Source organism: Coccinella septempunctata, chromosome 5, assembly GCF_907165205.1.
Source record: "Coccinella septempunctata chromosome 5, icCocSept1.1, whole genome shotgun sequence".
In the NCBI taxonomy this organism is placed as follows: Eukaryota; Metazoa; Arthropoda; class Insecta; order Coleoptera; family Coccinellidae; genus Coccinella; species Coccinella septempunctata.
This window is the reverse complement of record NC_058193.1, coordinates 32055308-32075289: the sequence shown is the minus strand read 5'-3', so window position 1 is coordinate 32075289 and position 19982 is coordinate 32055308. Positions and strand designations below refer to the sequence as shown.

General features: G+C 36.3%; 1 protein-coding gene across 6 annotated transcripts in view; it reads right to left on the bottom strand.

Moving 5' to 3' along the window:
• Nucleotides 1–818: 818 nt before the first annotated feature.
• LOC123314590 (E3 ubiquitin-protein ligase HECW2) overlaps nucleotides 819–19982 on the bottom strand; it is a 96447-nt gene continuing 77283 nt past the window's right edge. For 5 of the 6 annotated variants that reach the window (XM_044899958.1, XM_044899957.1, XM_044899959.1 and 2 more), the window contains 5 exons: nucleotides 4794–5018; nucleotides 4431–4697; nucleotides 3960–4257; nucleotides 3650–3900; nucleotides 819–2106 (listed from right to left, as the gene is read on the bottom strand). In XM_044899958.1, coding sequence (XP_044755893.1) covers nucleotides 1848–2106; nucleotides 3650–3900; nucleotides 3960–4257; nucleotides 4431–4697; nucleotides 4794–5018 — 1300 coding nt within the window. In that variant the 3' untranslated portion in view covers nucleotides 819–1847. Of the gene's footprint in view, nucleotides 2107–3649; nucleotides 3901–3959; nucleotides 4258–4430; nucleotides 4698–4793; nucleotides 5019–15599; nucleotides 15998–19982 lie in introns of those variants that run through there. The other variant, XM_044899962.1, reaches the window with a different exon arrangement.

The window sequence follows — 19982 nt, the reverse complement described above, 5'->3', positions numbered from 1 at the left end:
TTTTTTTTTATCCTGGGTCTCGTAGGTATCAAGGTGGTTCCTTTTTTCTAGTCCTTAGCTAGGGCTGGAGAACTGAGATTCTTCTTCATGTAGGCTTGCTTGGTCATATGCCACCATAAGCACCCAACTATTAAATTCAATTTCAACCAAACGTAGGAAATGAAGCCTTTTGGCAATAAAAATGTTTCTTTAGGCAGTTAAAAGAAAAAGAAAGGTTAGTGCATGGTTTTTAACCAAAACACTCAAATTTTCTGCTAACGTCAAAATTTTGGAGAACTCTAGCATCGACCTCAATTTCGACAGGATTACTCCATATGGACGGTGTTAAGGATAAGTCTATTGATTTTGGTGGATATCTGAAAACTCACCTGGATAATTTTATTGTTTGTTTTACTTCTTCTGAAATGCTGCAATAATTTCACAGTCTAAGAACCGTCAGGACTGTGATGCTATAGCAAACTCACAACCTAAAGCAATTCTTACACTGTGAGGTAGCAAAAGGATCACAGTCTGAGCGTTTCTTAGACTGTGAGGTTGTATACCTTGTTTAGGTGCTATTGGTGAAAACAGTCACCTACAAAACAATGCGTCTGCCGAATCAATGATTAATTCATCACGTCCACTGGTTGAAATATAGAAATAAACTCTCTATTCATCACCTTTTTTATTCAGAAATAAATTTGAATTTTTTGTTCAGATTTTGCCCTGACAAATAATATTGGAGGGTTTATAATTGAATACTCAGTAGTGTTATTGAATGATAGCTGATGATTCTACGACATTCATGTAAGTGCAGGGAAAGAATAAAAAAATCTGTGTACGAATTAACAAGGATTTATTTTGGAATGTTACAACTTTATGAAACAATATGCAAAACCACTTGTCCTTTTTTATGATTCAACATGCATTCTTTCCTGTATTTGTGCATGGTTAAATAATTTCATTGACTAGAATTATATGAATCACAAATATTCAATCTGAATACAACACATAGAGACAAACTTCATAATTGGTAACAAGAATAACTACCTAAAGTTTGAAAATCATCGATGTTTCGGGAGAAATGAAGGAAACCATGAATGTGATAACTCCTGAGGTATCTCTCAGTCGCTCCAGAGAAACGGTTGTAGGCGACACTAAATTCAGAACGTCCTATAGTCCAATATTTCGATTTTTTCCCTAAGTTGACCACATTCACGATATCCATCAAGTTCTTCAACTAATAAAGATCAGAATACTCAAGAAACATTACATAATTATAAATATGACTGGAGAATTATAAAATTCTAAGAAAAATAAATTATTATATACAAAAGCTTACGAATATTCAATGTACAATATTTGGTTGTAGTTGCGTAAATAAGACACAAAGAAAATAAAATGAAATACTGTTAAACATAGAACCAGTATATCAAACTCCCCTTCTATTCGTTAAAATTTCTATAAGAAATCTAGCAAAACCCACCTATTTCACGAGGAGGGCAACACAAAAAATATTAACCAGGCAGTTTTATCAATTGGGATATAAAAAATTTCGTACTGTCAGTTAAACGATTCTGCCAGGCAATTTCTCACCCCTTTCTTCAATTTCGAAATCTGAAGTCTGTAAAAAATGGATTTCCTCCCATTACGGATCCATTCCCGGCCACTCTACTCAAGCTAAACCCACGTAATGTTCAACATTATTTTTCTGTTTGAAACTCAAATAACAACCCGATCCATTAATGGATCGAATGCATTAGGCAGCACTCACAACAACACAAAATGCATTACGAAGTGTGAATTTCCACTAATAACTTTTTGAAAAACGTACAAAATAAGTCCTTCACCCTGTATGCAGCGCTCAACTACTCGATGCCGAAGGTGTTTGTTTCTTCGACCGCCAGCAGCAACTTCTCGTATAGTATTTCGGAAGTCGGATAGGCTGGCAAATCTAGCCTGTTGAAGCATGTGTGCGCTCTTGGAAGACTGTTCGGTTTTCCCCATTTCTCAATGCAGAACTTTCTGTGGCCTATTGAGCCTCTCAAAGCGGAGAAGCCCTCGAAGGGTATACTTGAGGTTCCAGTGACGAACTGGAGGAGTCTTAATCTCTGTTCATTGGTGAATCTGCAAGGAAAATATACTCGTTTGATATTGAATCGAAATACGAGGATATATTAAAAAATTCTTAGCCTACTCTAGAACCAAACAGAATTTCAATGTTAAAATATTTTATTACTCAACAAATTCTCCTCTTAATTGGATACATTTATTACAGCGAACCTGCAACGCCTCTAGACCTTTCAAAAAAAATGTTTCTTCTTGCTCTGCAAACCAGACCTCCACAGCTTTCATTACCTCCTCGTTAGAAGAAAATTTACGACCTTTTAAACTTTTTTTCAGTTGAGGAAAGAGATGACAGTCGGATGGAGCCAAATCTGGTGAATAAGGGGAGTATTCTAGTAATTCAAACCCTAAATCACGAATTTTTTGCATGGCAACTTTAGATTTGTGTGCAGAGGCGTTGTCCTGCCAAAACGAATCACCTTTGGATAGCTTTCCGCGTCTTTTCTCTTAAATTTTTTCCAGTAGAGTAGTCAGTAATGTCGAATAGTAATCTCCGGTTATTGTTCTAACCTTATCCAAGAAATCAATCATGATGACTCCATGGCAATCCCAAAAAACTGAAGCAAGAACTTTTCCAGCAGATTTTTATACAAGAAACTTCTTAGGTCTTGGAGAACCAGAATGTCGCCGTTCCATCGATTGTTGCTTTGTTTCTGGATCGTAGAAATGTCCCCAAGTCTCATCCATAGTAATAATTCCGTTTAAGAAGTCTACATCGCTTTAAAATCGAGCACAGATCTAACGCGATGCTTCTACCCTTGCACGCTTTTGGTCAACATTCAAACATTTGGGGAACTATTTTGCAGCAATTTTTCTCATGTCCAAATTGACGTGAACTATATGATGAACGCGTTCGTATGAAATATTCAGTGCTTCAGATATCCGTTTTAGCCCAATTCGACGGTCTGATGAAATCATGTCATGAACTGCATCGATATTTTCGGGGACTGACACAGAAACTGGCCTTCCCGATTGGTCATCATCTTTAATAAAAAATTTACCTCTTTTGAAGCTTGCAGTCCAATTTTTCACGGTCGCATACGAAGGAAATTGATCACCAAGGGTATTAAGCATATCTTCGTAAATTTGCTTACCTCTTAACCCTTTTAAATACAGGTAAGCACTTGATGATGGCTCGATACTCCAATTTTTCGATTTTCTTAATTTCGGTGGACTCTGGTTTACTTTTATGACCTCAAACTTTTAATGAATTATTGTTCGTTGCTATGGTAATGCAATATTTTTTGTATGCATGGAACTGGTCTAGGCTAACTAGATATCAATACATCCTCATATAAGAGCAACCACCTTTTTTGTGCGAATGTGAGCTGATAATGAAGTGTCTGGTACATATAATGATTAAAATCAGCAAGCCCCCCCATATCTGTTCCAAATTTGGTTAGTTGTATAATGTTTAACATAGTTCAGCTGCTCTTGTTAGACAAAAAATTCACTCGTGTTTGGCATAAGGCTCATCTAAATCTCTTAACAACAGAGGACTAACTGCCTAGAAACGTGGCCATTCTACTCAAACTGTGCTTACCTCTCTATGGCTTGCCAAAACCACACCACAACCGGATGCTGATCGTGGTAGCCACCTCTATATTCCGTATTATGCCTCCAATCTGCAATGTCGATTTCAGCCGTACCAGCTATCACCAACTCCAACTCTCTAGCATCGAAAACGCTAACTAACCTAGGGTCGACCACTTCATAAAAACCTTTAACAAGAGATTCAGTCTGCTCTGACACTCCACGTTCAAGTCTCCATCTCACTATCCTCTCTAAGTATTCCTGAGAAAAAGAAATCAAAAATAAAAATCGTTCTCGATTTTTTTCTTCTTTCGCTTTACCTTCTTGTTCTTTTCGGTGACTGGAACGTTGCGTCCACCAGGTTTGAGTTCCCTCTCTAAAACCTGCCCGAAGACCTCTTCTGTAACGGCAAACGTCAGTTCCAGCTCTCCCTGTAGGGAAACGTCGTGTTCTTTGATCCACTGCAGGGACTGGTGAAATTCGAAATCTAGGCTTTCTAGATCTGACAAGGCGACCGGCAGCCGAAGCAGGGCTTTGTAGAAGGGCCTCGTGAAGAAGGCGTCTAGAAGGTACTGATGGACTAATGCTAAACCGATCAATCTACCGCTGAATCTGAACCTGAAACAGGGGAAAGAAAAAATAAACCTACTGATGAACGTGGTGAACTATGAGATCGACTGAGTAATTTGGAAGATCTGGAAAAGCTTCATAATCAGAATAACTGATAAGCCTTCAGCTTGTGGAATGCAAAGGCATGTACACATGTTTTGGATGTAAGAAGGGGTGCTCACCAGTCGTGGTAATTATCAACGAAGGCTGACATCGGTGAAATTTGAACAGTATAAGTATCATTCGCTGAATATTCGAAAAGTCCGTAGTAGGGGTTGAATAGCTCTCTAGAAAGCAGAAAGAAAAACTCCCTAGATGGTCCTCCGTAGTCCAAACCCTCCTCGTTATCCCACACAACACACAGCTTCCCCTTCTGCAGCTCTTTCTTATTGGCGGACATGATTCTTCTGAAGGCGTCTTCGAGCAGATGGTCTCTCCTGATGTTGAGTCTGCAAAAGAAGAAAAATTCGATGGTCATCTCATCTCTCATCATATGGAAGTTTTCTGAGAATGGTCAGAAATCGTAGGAGGTATCTTGAACTCACTTGAATTTCCCAGGTCCTTGTCCATACCCTTTACTCTCCAATTTTCTGTAGAAATTTCTCAATTTCGCTTCGAAATCTCTCTTATAAGGAGCTGGTACCCTGTGTCTACCGAGTCCAGGGGACGCTATAGGAGAGGGCTGAGGCGAGCTTCTAGGACTTCTTGCGTTGGTCGTCTGTCTGCTGTCTACTACTGGCACATAAGACATGATCTCCTGCTCGAAGAGGCTGTAAAAGAAAGGAACGTTAGTGGTAGGTCCTTTTGAACTTAGAGTTTGCGGTGACATCTAAAATTCTAAATATATTCCGTCTAGTCCACTGGAGGAAAACAAAAATAGATCTTTCCATAGCAATATACAAGGAAGAGACGACTGGACTCTCATGAGCGTAGGTGTAATATCTTGGCATGCTTGAATGATTCTTAGAAAGATCAGAGGAGGGAGATCCTTTCCTTATTATCCCAACATTATTCTTTCAATTCAGTTTTACCCCTAGTTGAAATAACATGGAGGAGATTGATTTCTGAAAAAAAGTTAGGTATCTATCTTTGATGTGCTGATTCGAAATGCTTTGGAACTCATAAATTAAAATTAGTACCTAGTACCTAATATGTTATTTTTAGCGAGTGAGTGGATTCTTCGATAGCGAATAGGTTTTACGTTCTTCATTTTGTTATTATCTTTATGGGAAAAATTAAATTTATCAACTGGTACAATTATTACCAGTTTATCTTCATAAATATACTCCATTAACAAACATTAGCTTCTAGATATTCATGAAAATAAATAAAAAGGGGGTGTGGTATAGGTATATTAAAATCGAGGGAAACCCATGAATCCATCGTAATCCTTATCAATTTGGAGATACATATTAATTGCGAAACTATAGGTGCGAATAGATATGTGTCATATCCTGTATATGATAATAATTATTTAGAACACGATATCGCTTCACTTGAATTTTTCTACAAGTTACTTCACCTTATTTCAATTATAAATAATTTCGATTCAAAAACATAAAATTTCTAAGATAGCCTGACCAAATTGGTCATTAGACATATTTTCTCAATAATAATTGATATTTGTCGCAGTAGGTATTAATATAATAAGAAGAAAACAAATTTTTTTTGAGTACTGAAGATATTAGTGTATACCTGGCCAGTTTTTCGAAACCCCTGGATTTCATCGCATAAACACGGAATGATGATAACGTTTTAATTATGGGTTTAGAAAAGGGCAATAATGTACATACAGACCAAGGTCGGATCAGGTCAAAACCAGTTTGGGCCACGCTGTTGAAATTAGAGTTCATTCGGACTGGGCACATCTTAGTAAAATGGAGAGAAAAATCGATATCCAGTGTCATGTTTTGATTTTGGCCTCCAACATATCTACATATCCAGAAACAGTGAAAATTTTGTCCCCATGTACAGGGTGTCTGTGCCAAGAGGCAGTGGTCGATTAATCTAATTCTATTAACTTTACAAAACAGAGTTTCAAATAAAACTTTACTGTTTTTGAGTAGAGCATCTCCTAAAATTATTCAGAACTATACAAAGTGTTTCGTTTCTTCTACACAGCTATCAACTTCGTAATTTCAAATGGAACACCCTATGTATTTTAACATTTTTGAATTTCCTGTTGAATTTCAGTATCAGTTTGATGACACAACTATGTCTGAATTCTCAACGGTTTTCGAGAAATTTGACTTTTTATTGATATTTTGACAGTTTGAGGTACTTACATAAAGGACTATAGCTCCTTCCCTATTCTTTGTAATTGATTCAAATTTGGACTGTGTGTAGTCTATAAATGAAACACCAAAAATTTTCTTTGTTAATAACCATATTATATACTGGCTCCACGAAAACGTAGATCCATTATCAAAACAGTAATTCATCAGAATCTTCATTTTTTTAAATGGCAACCCATTTTTATTTCTGTTCATCATTTAAAACAACTAAAAGCGAGCCAAAAATGTTTAAATAATGAACAGAAAAAATTATGGGTTGCCATTTAAAAAAATTAAGATTTTGATGAATTTCTTTTTTGATAATGGATCTACGTTTTCGTGGATCCTGTATATAATATGGTTATTCACAAAGAAAATTTTCAGTGTATCATTTATTGACTAGACATAGTCCAAATCTGAATCAATTGCATAGAATAGGGACGGAGCTAGAGTCCCTCGAACTGTCAAAATATTAATAAAAAGTCAAATTTCTCGAAAACCGTTAGGAATTCAGACATAGTTGTGTTATCAAACTTATATTCAAATTTAACAAGGAATTAAAAATGTAAAAATATATATGTTCCAATTGAAATAACGAAGTTGATAGCTGTGCAGAAGAAACCAAACACTTTGTGTAGTTCTGAATAATTTTAGGAGATGCTCTACTTAAAAAGAAGAAAGATTTATTTGAAACTCTTTTTTCTAAAGTTAAGAGAATCAGATTTCTCAACTATATTTCATGCGAGTTGAAAACTCTCAAATATCCACTATTATAATAGAATAGGAAGAGTCATACTGAGGGGAACGTTGTTTTTATGTCAACAAATACGAAGATAGTGCAACGTTTTGTATTGATAAGATGTTTGGGAATAAGAACTGAAAACTACTTCATTTCGACTTTATCAACATGGCGTTCACGTGATCGACGTCTGCCGAATGAATTGGTACGTTACTAGGTCTTAGTTCTTCTCTATGAACATGGTGAGTTTATGCAGAGTTACTGAGAACTAATACCCAAGAAAGGGACCAATCTAATTGATGGACGTTGTGTATGTGTTTGCCATTTGCCTATGCGTTTGGTCCCTAGGTATTAGTTCTCAATAATTCTGCATAAACTCACCAAAACACACCCTAAGGCACATGATAACATAATATACTCAACCTCCTGTCATGGATTCTGAAATACCTCTATATCCTTTAATGGAATTATCTTTGGAAGTTTGGGTTGTGCATTCCCTTTCCCATTTTTCCTTTTCAAGTGTTAAATGTTCGCTGTTATGATGTAATTGGTCAGTGGCTCTGACATTAAATCCTCTCATAACCTGCATCTTCATGAATATGGCATCATGGGCTAAAATAGCAACTAAATCACTAGATGTACAGTTTTGAAATCTGTGCTCAAGTACCCTAGTTGGGCACGTTCTTATAGATCTCGTGATGCACCTACAGGCTCTGGAGGTCCATAGAAGAGCGGTGGGTAGAGCAGCAGATCCTCTTCCAGAGAGTGGTCAACTTTGAGAGCGTATTGCTCGGTCCACGATAACAATGTATTTACGTAGAACGCCAAATGATTCAAGAAACATAACTAGGAGATGATTCGACGACCAGGCATGCAGATATTCCCCTATCAATTTCGAGAAAACTAAATAACGATTCGAAATTTATCACAGAAACTAACAGATATAAATCGAGTAGTTCTCCACAATCTAATTCATTCACTCTTCTTATCTCGAGCGATTCTGTTGGAGCGAAACGCAGCTTGTGGCCGATAGCTTTGTTTGAGGAAGATTGGAATCCAGCAGGGTGATCATTAAACATTGTTCGATCGTTAGAGGAGAGGAGAAATTAGCGCGGAAGAAAAGTATCCAAATTGGCCTCCCCGGAATCTATCTTCGCATGTTCGAGGGAACGTTTTCAATTTCTTGGAATCGTTTTGGGGCCAAGTGAACCATCGATTCGCCAGGTTTTCTAGTTCTTGATTTATTAGGAGCTAGCTTAGATATCGAGCTGCGCGAAATGCATTATTCTGGACTGTTGTTAGTTGCACGATGAATATGATTTGTTGGAGTTGCCTGGGCGAATATTTCAAGTACAATGTACAATCATTTCACGTCAACTTCACAGTCTTATGAAAATTTCATTTGTAGATGAGAAACACTGAATTTCGGTAATTTCAAAACGTTATACTAGATTTTGTGCCAAATTTTATACATTTCCGTCTAGTAGTTTCCGAGAAAACTCTGGGCGGTGGATTAAAAATACCCATTTGTTTTTAAAAGCTATACGAGGATATTTTGAAAAATTCTTAGCCTACCATAAAACCGAACAAAATTTCAATGTCCAAATATTTCTTTACTCAACATATTCTCCTCTTAATTGGATACATTTATTACAGCGAACCTGCAACGTCTCTAGACCTTTAAAAAAATATTTCTCCTTGCTCTGCAAACCAGACCTCCACAGCTTTTATTACCTCCTCGTTGGAAGAAAATGTACAACCTCTTAAACTTTTTTTCATTTGAGGAAAGAGATGATAGTCGGATGGAGCCGAATCTGGTGAATAAGGGAAGTGTTCTAGTAATCCAAATCCTAAATCGCGAATTTTTTGCATGGCAACATGTGATTTGTGTGCAGAGGCGTTGTCCTGCCAAAACAAAACACCTTTGGATAGCTTTCCTCGTCTTTTCTCTTTGATTTTTTCCCGCAAAGTAGTCAGTGATGTCCAATAGTAATCTCCGGTTATTGTTCTACCCTTATCCAAAAAATCAATCATGATTATTACTCCATGGCAATCCCAAAAAATTGAAGCAAGAACTTTTCCAGAAGCTTTTTGGACACGAAACTTCTTAGATCTTGGAGAACCAGAGTGTCGCCATTCCATCGATTGTTGCTTTGTTTCTGGATCGTAGAAATATACCCAAATCTCATCTATAGTAACAATTCGGATTAAGAAGTCTACATCGTTTTCAAATCGAGCACAGATCGAACGCGATGATTCTACCCTTGCACGCTTTTGGTCAACATTCAATCAAACATTTGGGAATCCATTTTGCAGCAATTTTTCTCATGTCAAAATTGACGTGAACCATATGATGAACGCGTTCGTATTAAATATTCAGTGCTTCAGATATCCGTTTTAGCCCAATTCGACGGTCTGATAAAATCATGTCATGAACTGCATCGATATTTTGACACAGAAATTGGCCTTCCCGATGTTCAACAAAAAATTTACCTCTTTTGAAGCTTGCAGTCCAATTTTTCACGGTCGCATACGAAGGACCTCGATCACCAAGGGTATTAAGCATATCTTCGTAAATCTGCTTACCTCTTAACCCTTTTAAAGACAGGTACTTGATGATTGGTCGATACTCCAATTTTTCGATTTTCACAATTTCGGTGGGCATCTTCTTTCTTTTAATTTATTGCGCAACTCTGGTCTACTTTCTTGACCTCAAACTTCACACTGACAATTCTAATGAGTAACGCAATACTTTTTTATACATGGAACTGGTCTAGGCTAACTAGATATCAATACATCCTCGTAATGTGAAGAGAAGGAATCCTTTCAATTTTATCGGCGGCAATGTGACAAAACTTGCCATTCTTATCTCAGAAGGGGGTACATATTCGATGCCATGTTTCTTCAAGAAATATTGATATTTCCGAATAGGAATCACCTCCTGCAAGTTGGCCGCATCTTCAGCACACACCCTGTATTCAATTATAAACTATCCACTTCAGTTACCGCGGAAACTACAAGAAAAGGAATTTGTTTTACTTCTCCTTCACTTGAATGCATTAGAGAATGAACGCTACGTTTTTTAAACGAATTCAAACAATTTCACACAATTTCTCCTGACTCATAATCACCATCCCAATTAATTCAAGTGCTACACTTCGTTTAATTTTATTCGAGTGAAACGATCAACTCATGTGAGGAAGAAAGCAAAATTTCTGTTTCGAAAAGAAACAGCTCTGAATCTTTAGTTCGCTGTTTTCAACAGTCATCGGGATGTGTACAAAAAAGATCCACAATTCGACTGTAGTAAACCGTACAAATAAGGATGTTTTGGAAGTTCAACTGGTCGCCATCGAATGCGATAGTTCAGAGGGAAATTGCATAGATTAAGGCCGAATGAAACATGGATGTAAGTAGCTTTGATGATTCCCTAACGATTCTGGTGTATAATTTATCGTAGTGGCTTACAAGATAACACAATTATACAAACCGGTCAGAAAACTGATGCTCGCCTTTCTACTTAAAGGCTTCTTTCGATTTGAGCCATCCATTTGCGTAGAAAGACTACATTTCCGAGGAACCTTCGCTTGAAATAACATCCTCCAATCTTCTTGTACTTGGTTTTTGAAGGGAAAATAAGGTACGTATCATTCAAAGATGAAAGGGGAACTCTTCTTACTCATAATTTCTGTACAATACTGTATTCATCTAGGTACTCCCAGCAGAAAATCAGAAAATATTATAGAGTGAAGAGAATAATGAAAGTATTTCTCAAGATCACAGACAGAGGAGAGAACTTCGAAAAAGGGTAGAATTTTTTTTAATTGATATGAACTACATCGAAAAGGAATTGAAGAGACAGCAGTCACAAAAATAAAATAATGAAAATTGTGATTCAGTTTAGTTTTTCCAATTGGCCTGAAAATGACGATATGATCAAAATATAAATAAAAATCAAATGGTGAGAAGTACTGACACAAGTACTCGCTTGTAGCCATATCTGGCAGTATACAGATACAGTTACACTAAAGGCGAGGCAGATAGTTGAAGATATAAGGTAAGGAGGAATGAAACAGTATGCATATTGCATTGGACACTTAACAATATTCAAAATGAAGATCACTAAACTTACAACACAACAATGAGAATGTTCAAACTCCTCACATTCACTCAAAAACTATTCCTCTACATTCTTGGGTATTTTTCTGGGAAGCAAAATTCGAAGAAAAGCATTCTGTAGCATAAACGTTCGGTTTAAAATGACCCCACAATAAAAATCCTTCTGGTCCTTCATATTCATATTATTTATTGATATATTGCATCGTTCTGCACATGAACAACATTAATTCATCAAATTTAATTGCAGGAGAATGTGAGGGAAAAATCTAAAAGGTATAATTTGTACTATTATATGCAAAGGTAGCTGGATTTAATATGAATTAGCTCCTTGCAACATTCTTATCAGTATTATGTTCAAGGAAGTCAAATTAAATCAGCGATTATTGAGAAAATGCACCATTCAATTATTTGAAGTCCACGAATGAAACAATTCACTGACTGTAAGTTCGTATGAGATTCAAGTTGACAAGAATTAGGTACATCAGGTAGAATGTGGACCACGCAAGGGAGAAAAGTAGGTAGGAACAAGTACCCTCAAAATAACAGGTGGAAAGAAAAAAGGTGGACTCGATCAAACAATGAATCAGGTAGGTACCCTAACGGTAGGTACCTACATGAAAAGATTTAGAAAACACGTGTTCCAATTTGTTCCATATCTAATCCTTCAACATCGCTCACTGCTTTCATTTCGCGAATTGGTTTCGAATGTCTTTTCTACCAGGATAGATTCAAAAGAAGAAAGGGGAAACCAGTGGACACGCAAAATTCGAACAATTGAAGCTCTTCGAATTCCTACTTTGAATCGTGAACAGAGATGTTAAAAGGTAACAGGTAATTTTTTTCTATACATACAATAACGGTTTCAGTCTTTGAAATCACATGGAACAACGTATTTTTGAGCCATACAGAGTATACTTTTTAAACAACCCTTCATTATAATTCTACAATTCATTTTCTGAAATTTTTTGCACCTATCAATTTTGCTATGTTTATTTCATTTCTATTTTTTTAAATTGTTCTGTCATTAGGTTGAATTCTCAACTATTGCAGGCTAATGAGGAAATGAGATTTCACCAATAGCAATTCCAAGTTGTTCGTCTTCCATAACAGAGGAATTCCTTGAAAAGGTTATAATTTTTCATGTCAAATTTGTTTTTTGTGAATTTTCAGTTTTGATTTTTTTCAAGCCTACTTGACTAAGATTTTTTGACCTCACGTTATAATTATGGGACATTTGATATATGATCGTGCTCATTTAGCACCTTATATTGACTCCAGCTCCAAGTTATATTCCATATGGGGCAAAACCTTGAATAATCCGTCATTTTCATCGGTGGTTTCAGCTTCTTGTGCGTTAGTGTCAATCTCCTTGGCCTTGTCAAGGACGAGAACTCCGGGCACGTATAAGAATGACCGGAAACTATTCAGATTCTTCAATATACCCCAAGTGCCGGAGGAAGAGATAAATCATAGGTGGCATGATAGGAAAGCGAAGAAAAAAATTTCAGTCGCGTGTCTCTGTGTCATTGACACGACCCCTTGACTCTGAGGGGTTTCTGGAAATAGGCGAAACGGGGAAATGAGAAGAAGACCCGGAAAATGAATTGGAAATATGGTGATACTACGTTTCACAGGTTTTCGAGGTATTTTTTTTTGGGAAATGCTGCCCATTTCGCTAAATTCGATCTGTTCTCAAGCTAGAGTCAAACAAAAGTGTTATATTGAATGTTTCTGCGACAGTATACAGGGTGAGATTTCAACAGTAGACTCTTAAGTTCAAAAGAAACATTTTTTTCCAATACCATTTTTTTCGATTCGGCCCTGATAAAGAGATATAGCCATTTTAAGTTTTCCTAATGAGCTGTGCCACCCCTGGTAAAACACTGGTCTAAAACACCCCTTATGTTCCAAGTTTCACGAGCTTAGCTCTGCTAGTCAAACTGTGGTTAGTTAAAATTTCATTCTCAATGTCAAATATTGTATTAATATTGTTTAAAAATATGGAAAATATTATTGACTATCACTCAAACTGAAATGAAAAATAAATTTTAATTTGTCCCATCACTCCCACCTTGAAAAACACTTCAGTAGGATTTAAAAAGTCCTTTTTTCGACAAATTACTTCACTGACAAACAATGAAAGTATACTAGACCTGAATCTAACTCCCCTAATATTCACCAGTTCTAGGAGGCAGTTGTAGTGATAAAAGATAGATAAAAACTACAACAGTTCCATTTTAAGAGAGATAAAATAATTTTGAAACATACTAGTCTGTTCCGGCCTCTATCATCATCACTAATTTGAAAATTTCAGGAGTATTAGTTGATCAATATAAGGTTAGAGACCAGTAACGTATTTCATAAAACGTTTGAAGGGGAAGTAACTTTTTGTTAGCAAATTTCTGCTAGCCTGAGCTTTGGAGAACATCAAAGGAACCGACATCAACCGATCAACTTCCTCCATATAGCGTGGCGAATTCAAAGTTTTTGTTTGAGACTTTGTATTCCAGCGCATCTATCTCACCGTTTGATGGATTATTGAAAATTGGCAGAAATCAACTTTTTTCATACTCGATTGTAGTGATTTATAGATGGGAATAATAGACCTAAATATAAAATGAATAATTCTCAAGATTTTTATTTTTATGAATAGACCGAAACGCAAACGTTCTTTAAGAAGGATCATTTCACGAAACCTCATTAAAAAATAACCTCCCTTGATCTGTGACAACCGAAATAAATATAATTCTCGATTTCATATTCGAAGTAAATGAAAGTTTTATTTTAATTATTGTGAGATCAAGTGAATGATTTGCATTGTCTTACATATTACCTTGTAGGTAGTACCCACCAATGAGAAAATTTTCTTGCTGCATATTACGTATGAATAAAACATATATACATATGTGTGTATTAATAATCTCATCAATTCTGATACGTGTGTAATTTCAAACCTTGATTGTAAATTACAATCAATTGAAAAAATAGTCCGTCATAATTGCAGCTATTTATAAACTAATTACAGAGGGTTGAGGACTGAAATCAATTAAAAATCAATATTTTCTATTGACTTCAACTGTATGCAATGATTTAAGTTCAATCTCTTGATGATAGTTTGAGCTTGAATTTCTTGGAAGATAATTAATTAATTGAGAAGAGATTAGGATTTCGTAAACTAAGATAAGGATATCTGAATGCAACGGAGGTTTTAGGTTATATTGGTTGAGAATTTTTTATTTTTTTTTGAATCTTCACTTTAATCTGAATCGATCAGCAATGTGTGAAGGTCGATTTAAATGCACATCTCAGAGGAGTAGGTTATTGTTAAAAACTAGAAGTTAATAACGATAAGAGGACATATAAAATTCATCAAAGGTATTTAAAAGCGTTCTCGGATAAGACGAACTTATTTTGGATCTGAAATTTTCGGAAAAATGTTTCACTGAAGATATATGATCAACATTGTTATTTGTTCCAGATATCTGAATCTGTGAGGGAATCTTAAACCATCAGCACATATCAACATGCACCTAGCTAGAAGAAAAAGAAAAAATATAAATTGCCTATCCAGGTTGGCCTAGCAGTGCAGAAATATGAAATTACATATATGTATAAAACCAGTTTTTCTATTCAAAAGACTCCTCGACAATAAAATGCATAATTTATTTTTTCTTCCAAAAAATGACTTTGTCATCTTCTCAGCACTACATGCCATAGTACTTTGAGAAATTTTGCGCTGTAGAGAAAAATTGGAACCCTTAACAAGAAGAGTTTCAGTCAAATGGTGTAATTTGATGACAATGTGATCAGAAAATCAAAACAGTTCGATGAATTTTAGGTAAACATTCCTCTTGAATGAATTGCAGGGTGTGCAAACAATTTAAGAATTGATTTACGCATATACCTTTCAAATTTTTCAGGATTTTCGAAGAATTTGATAGAAATTCACAAATATTTTTTTTTCTATGACTACAGCAGGTAAAAGATTCTTGTTTAACTGATTGTGATTTAATAAGTGTAATTGATGTTTTAAATTATATTATAGAATCATATACGGCAATGATTGCCATAAAAAATATATTTCACTCATCGACATTAATTTATCGCTAAAAATTAATGTTGACTTCTTAATTGTGAGAAATGGCCTGTCGTGCTTTTTGAAAAATGTGCTACATTCGGACTCCTCAAAGTGAGAAAACATTGTATTTTCATCAACTTACAGACTGAATATGACTCCGATCGTTTTTGTAACTATTCCCATCTTGGCACCGAGTCACACAGAATTCACTCAGGAAACGTTAAAATTCCAACCTCCCTCCCGGCAAATGTCTCGGCCACTTCACCCAGTACCGCACAGATCACCCTGTTTACATTTTCCGAAATTTCCCGTTCAGAAAAACCCCGGAAAGTACACTCGGACGGCTGGAATCGACTTAATTGAAACTACCCCAGAGATTGGCTCCGCTGGCGTTCCTCATAATAACATTTTGGTCCTTCGCGGCGGATTTGTTTACATGTTCTACGCGCGTTTCGAAGCAACGATGCGAGCCTGTTTCACGATAGGCCAGCGCACTCTCCAATTTCCACTCGTTTACTATAAGTCTAGTTTTAGCCTTTGGGTACTGTCCAGGATCGTAGAGGTGGAGGTGCAGCAACGGTCAGAAATGGTTCAGTTGGGTTAGGATGAATGGGCGATGGTGGGGGAAGTGACTTATCTCGGACTGAGCTCGTTGACTCGGCGGGTGCTGAAGTACCCAACTGCAAGATCCGATACGTTGGGATTCTTTCAATAAAAGGCGGAATTTGGAATTTAACGACAGCTTTAAGCGGTTTGACAGTTGAAAACTTCCAAAGTCGACCGAAATTTGATTTTGAAAAATGTTTCACCATCCAGCATAACCTTCTTCATTGATTGATTCTTGTTTCTGCCTCAACAAACTATGTGATTTTCAAAGTTTAAATAGGAAAGAAATGACCAACCGAAAATTCCTTACAAGAATAATCCAACTGGATTGATTCTTAATCATCCCTTCCATTATGCCTTGCCTCAAAGTGTTAAAAAACATACGCCTGTACCATTAATTTCATTCGTAAAAATGTGATATAGGTAAGCATTGTCACAGGCGATGTTTCCTTTATTTTTTCTTCAAATTTAAAGAGAATGATGCTACTTAATATCTTGATCAAAACAGACATATTTTTCCATGAAAAGCTAAAAATGAAAAATAAACTTTGGGGTACCGAGAGATTCATATTTTCGTGGAATCGTTGCCTGAAATTCAGTTTGATGAACTCCATTGAATGGTAATGATCCCATTTTAGAGAATAAATGAATAAATATCCGTTCAAAACTTAGCTCGAGCACTTCACGAAAGGTGAATGAGAAATTTCACCTATTCTATCATCAATTCAACATAAAAAATCAGGTAACTGTTAGTGAATACGTGAATATTTATGTATTTAGAAGTAAAACGAAAATTCAGGCATTCAAGTCGATTGAATTAGCCCTCTTTAAATCGAGTTTCTGAGAAAATCTATCAATTTGTTGATATTGTTATCTGAGTGAAAATAATTGTGTTGGTGCATATCTACTAGCTGTATTCGAAATTTGATTGCATTTACGACTTTGCATATTTGAAATGATCGAAAGTCAGCAACTGCCAAAATGATTATTTCGGTTGGATGCACTGATAAGATGTGCCAAAATCCCTAAATAGGACCGAAGATGCTTCGCTAGAATGTGTCTACCACGACAAAACAACTACACGTTCATTTGCATCAATTTAAAATGCTGGTATGTTCACTTTTATTAGTCATCTGGGCCTATGGATTATGAATATACAGACGATTGTAGGCTTGATATCCTTAATGATATTATTAACAGCTGTTAGAGTTCAATTTTCGAAAACTATGTTGAATTATTCACAAAAACTTTTTTCATTTCGAATTTCCAATAATTTTTAAAGCCCGACCAAATTTGATGTTCTTGGTGAGGAATTATGGTGAAATAACCGAACTTTGAGCAATGTGAAATCACATATTCTATGTATGAAGAAAAAGTTAACTATTCAGTTGTTCGTTCAGAAGTAGTGATAGGTCATACTGAATAAAATTCCAGAGCAGAGCAAATCTCGAGACAAAGCATCAAGCGCAGCACAAATCAGGAATGTTTGTCCATCTGACAGAGGACCAATTCAGAAAATGATACAATCAAAGTTTTGACATCTGCCCATTTGTCGAGAAACCCGATACGGCCCTGCGTTAGGTAACCTGAACTATTTTCGTTTGCCCCATCAATCGACGGAACACATTCCACCTACTTCGGGTTCTATAATAGAGCAGAAATAGGGGTCTACCTAAATCGAAGAACTGTAATCGTCTTCTTCGAATATGAAACGAAATTTACGATTTAGAATCCTACACGGCAAGGAACTGGACGCTGGAGGCTATATTCATTAAGTGTATAGAAAAAAGAGTCCACCTGTATTATCTACGTATGGTATACAAAGCCAGAATTTCTTCACGTGCTATTTGCAAGAGACTCACAGCTTATTATACGAACAGAGTGTGAAATCTGAATCCATTTCTTATTTTTTACACTACAGTAGGCTCTATTTTATATAACCAAAACTTAAGAGAAATATTTGAAATTCAAGCCTAGGAAGAATGCGCACGAAAATTAACGCACATTCTGAAAATTTCAATTTTAATGAAAGTTAACTCTACATTGACTTCATAACTTATTTTTTATGTTCTCTCGGGAAGGTTTTAAAAGAAACAAGACACATTAAATGGAAGAAAAATTCAGGATTTCGCCGAATCTTATGTGAAAGAAAAGAAATGAACAATTTTCAAAATACTGAAATAAGTGATTTAATACTTGGTATTTCCACCCCTTGCGTTAATTACAGCTCGGCAACGACGGTTCATACTCAAAATGAGTGATCTTGAAATGTTCTGATCTAATCCTTCCCAGATTTCTCCGAGTTGGATTCCTAAGTCATTAAGAGTAGCTGGATGATTTTCTGAACTTCTCAGCCTTCTATTGAAGTTGTCCCAAACCTGCCCAATCGGATTGAGATCTGGACTTCTTGCTGGCCATTCCATTCGAGTGACTTCAACCTCTTCAAGGTACTCCTGAACGATGCGCGCACGATGGGGTCTGGCATTATCGTCCATAAAAATGAAATTTTAACCAATGTATGGGGCAAATGGCACTACATGCTCTTCAAGAATGTTCCTTATATACTTATCAGCATTCATAGCTCCATTATCAACGACCACTAGGTCTGTGCGAGTAGTCAAATATATTCCACCCCATACCATAATCGATCCTCCCCCGAAACCAGTAGTATTCAGGAAATTGCACTGAGCATATCTTTCATGAGGACGTCTGTATACAAGGGAACGTCGAAAACAATGGTAGAGGCAGAATCTAGATTCATCTGTGAAGAGAACTCTTTCCCAATAGGCCTCTTCCCAATGGATATGCTCTCTCGCAAAATCCAAACGCGCCCTTCGATGGGCTGGGGTAAGCGCTCTGGGCCTCTTGCCGCGACACGAGGCCTTAAATCATATTCTCTGAGACGATTTCTTATTGTCTGAGTGCTAATTTGCACCTCATGAGTTTGTTCAAGCTGAATTTGAAGGAGGCGAGCGGTTGCAAACCGTTGTCTCAACGAAGAAACTCTTAAGTAACGTTCTTGAATGGCAGTTGTTACCCGTGGTCTACCCTGTCCTGGTCTTCGGACATTCATACCTGTCTCCCTGAATCGCTGCAACATTCTGGACACACTTGTATGGGAAACTCCAAACCTTTCTGCAATTCTTGTGTATGTCCACCCTCCTTCTCGCAAAACTACCGCTCGGGCACATTCCTCTTGGGTCAAATTGCGTTGCATAGCGATCGAGTGTAGAAAATCAAACGAAAGAAAAACTATTGATCACTAGAATTGATCGACAAAAACTGATTTTAGAATGAAGCCAATACATTCAAAATCTGATAATATCATCTTTTTTTATTCCTGCTGGGAAAAAACATCTGTATTGAAGAAAACTTTTGAAAGTGGATAACATATGCATGCATAATTCTGTTAAAAATAATTATCATTGAAAACACCTTCAGTTGCAGAATAAATTTGAGATTTCCATAATTTGCGTTGATTAATTTGCGCATTGTATATTCCTTATACGTAGAAAAACTGTTCACCCACATTATTAGCGTATGAATCGCATGATATACAAATCCAGATGAAATTTCAAGGAATATAAATGGAACTAGCTACACAATAGAATGAAATGGGTAAAAACTGTAAACTAATGAATTTTGCTTCACTAGGGTAAAACAGAATACGCCTATAAATCTTTGTAGAGCAAAGTTGAATTCCAAATGAAGCTTCCTCACTAATAGACAAATAAATTTGAGAGAAGGTATTAGTTTTTTCCCTGTGAGAAGCAGCAGGTAAAATCTTTTTGATACATTTTAATCCATAATTCGCTGATGTATTTTTTATGGTTTAATTTATCTGCTGATCGAAATAAATACCCATAAAAACATTCGATAATTTCCTGCTGGATATTGGAATATTCATTTTACAAGAGCT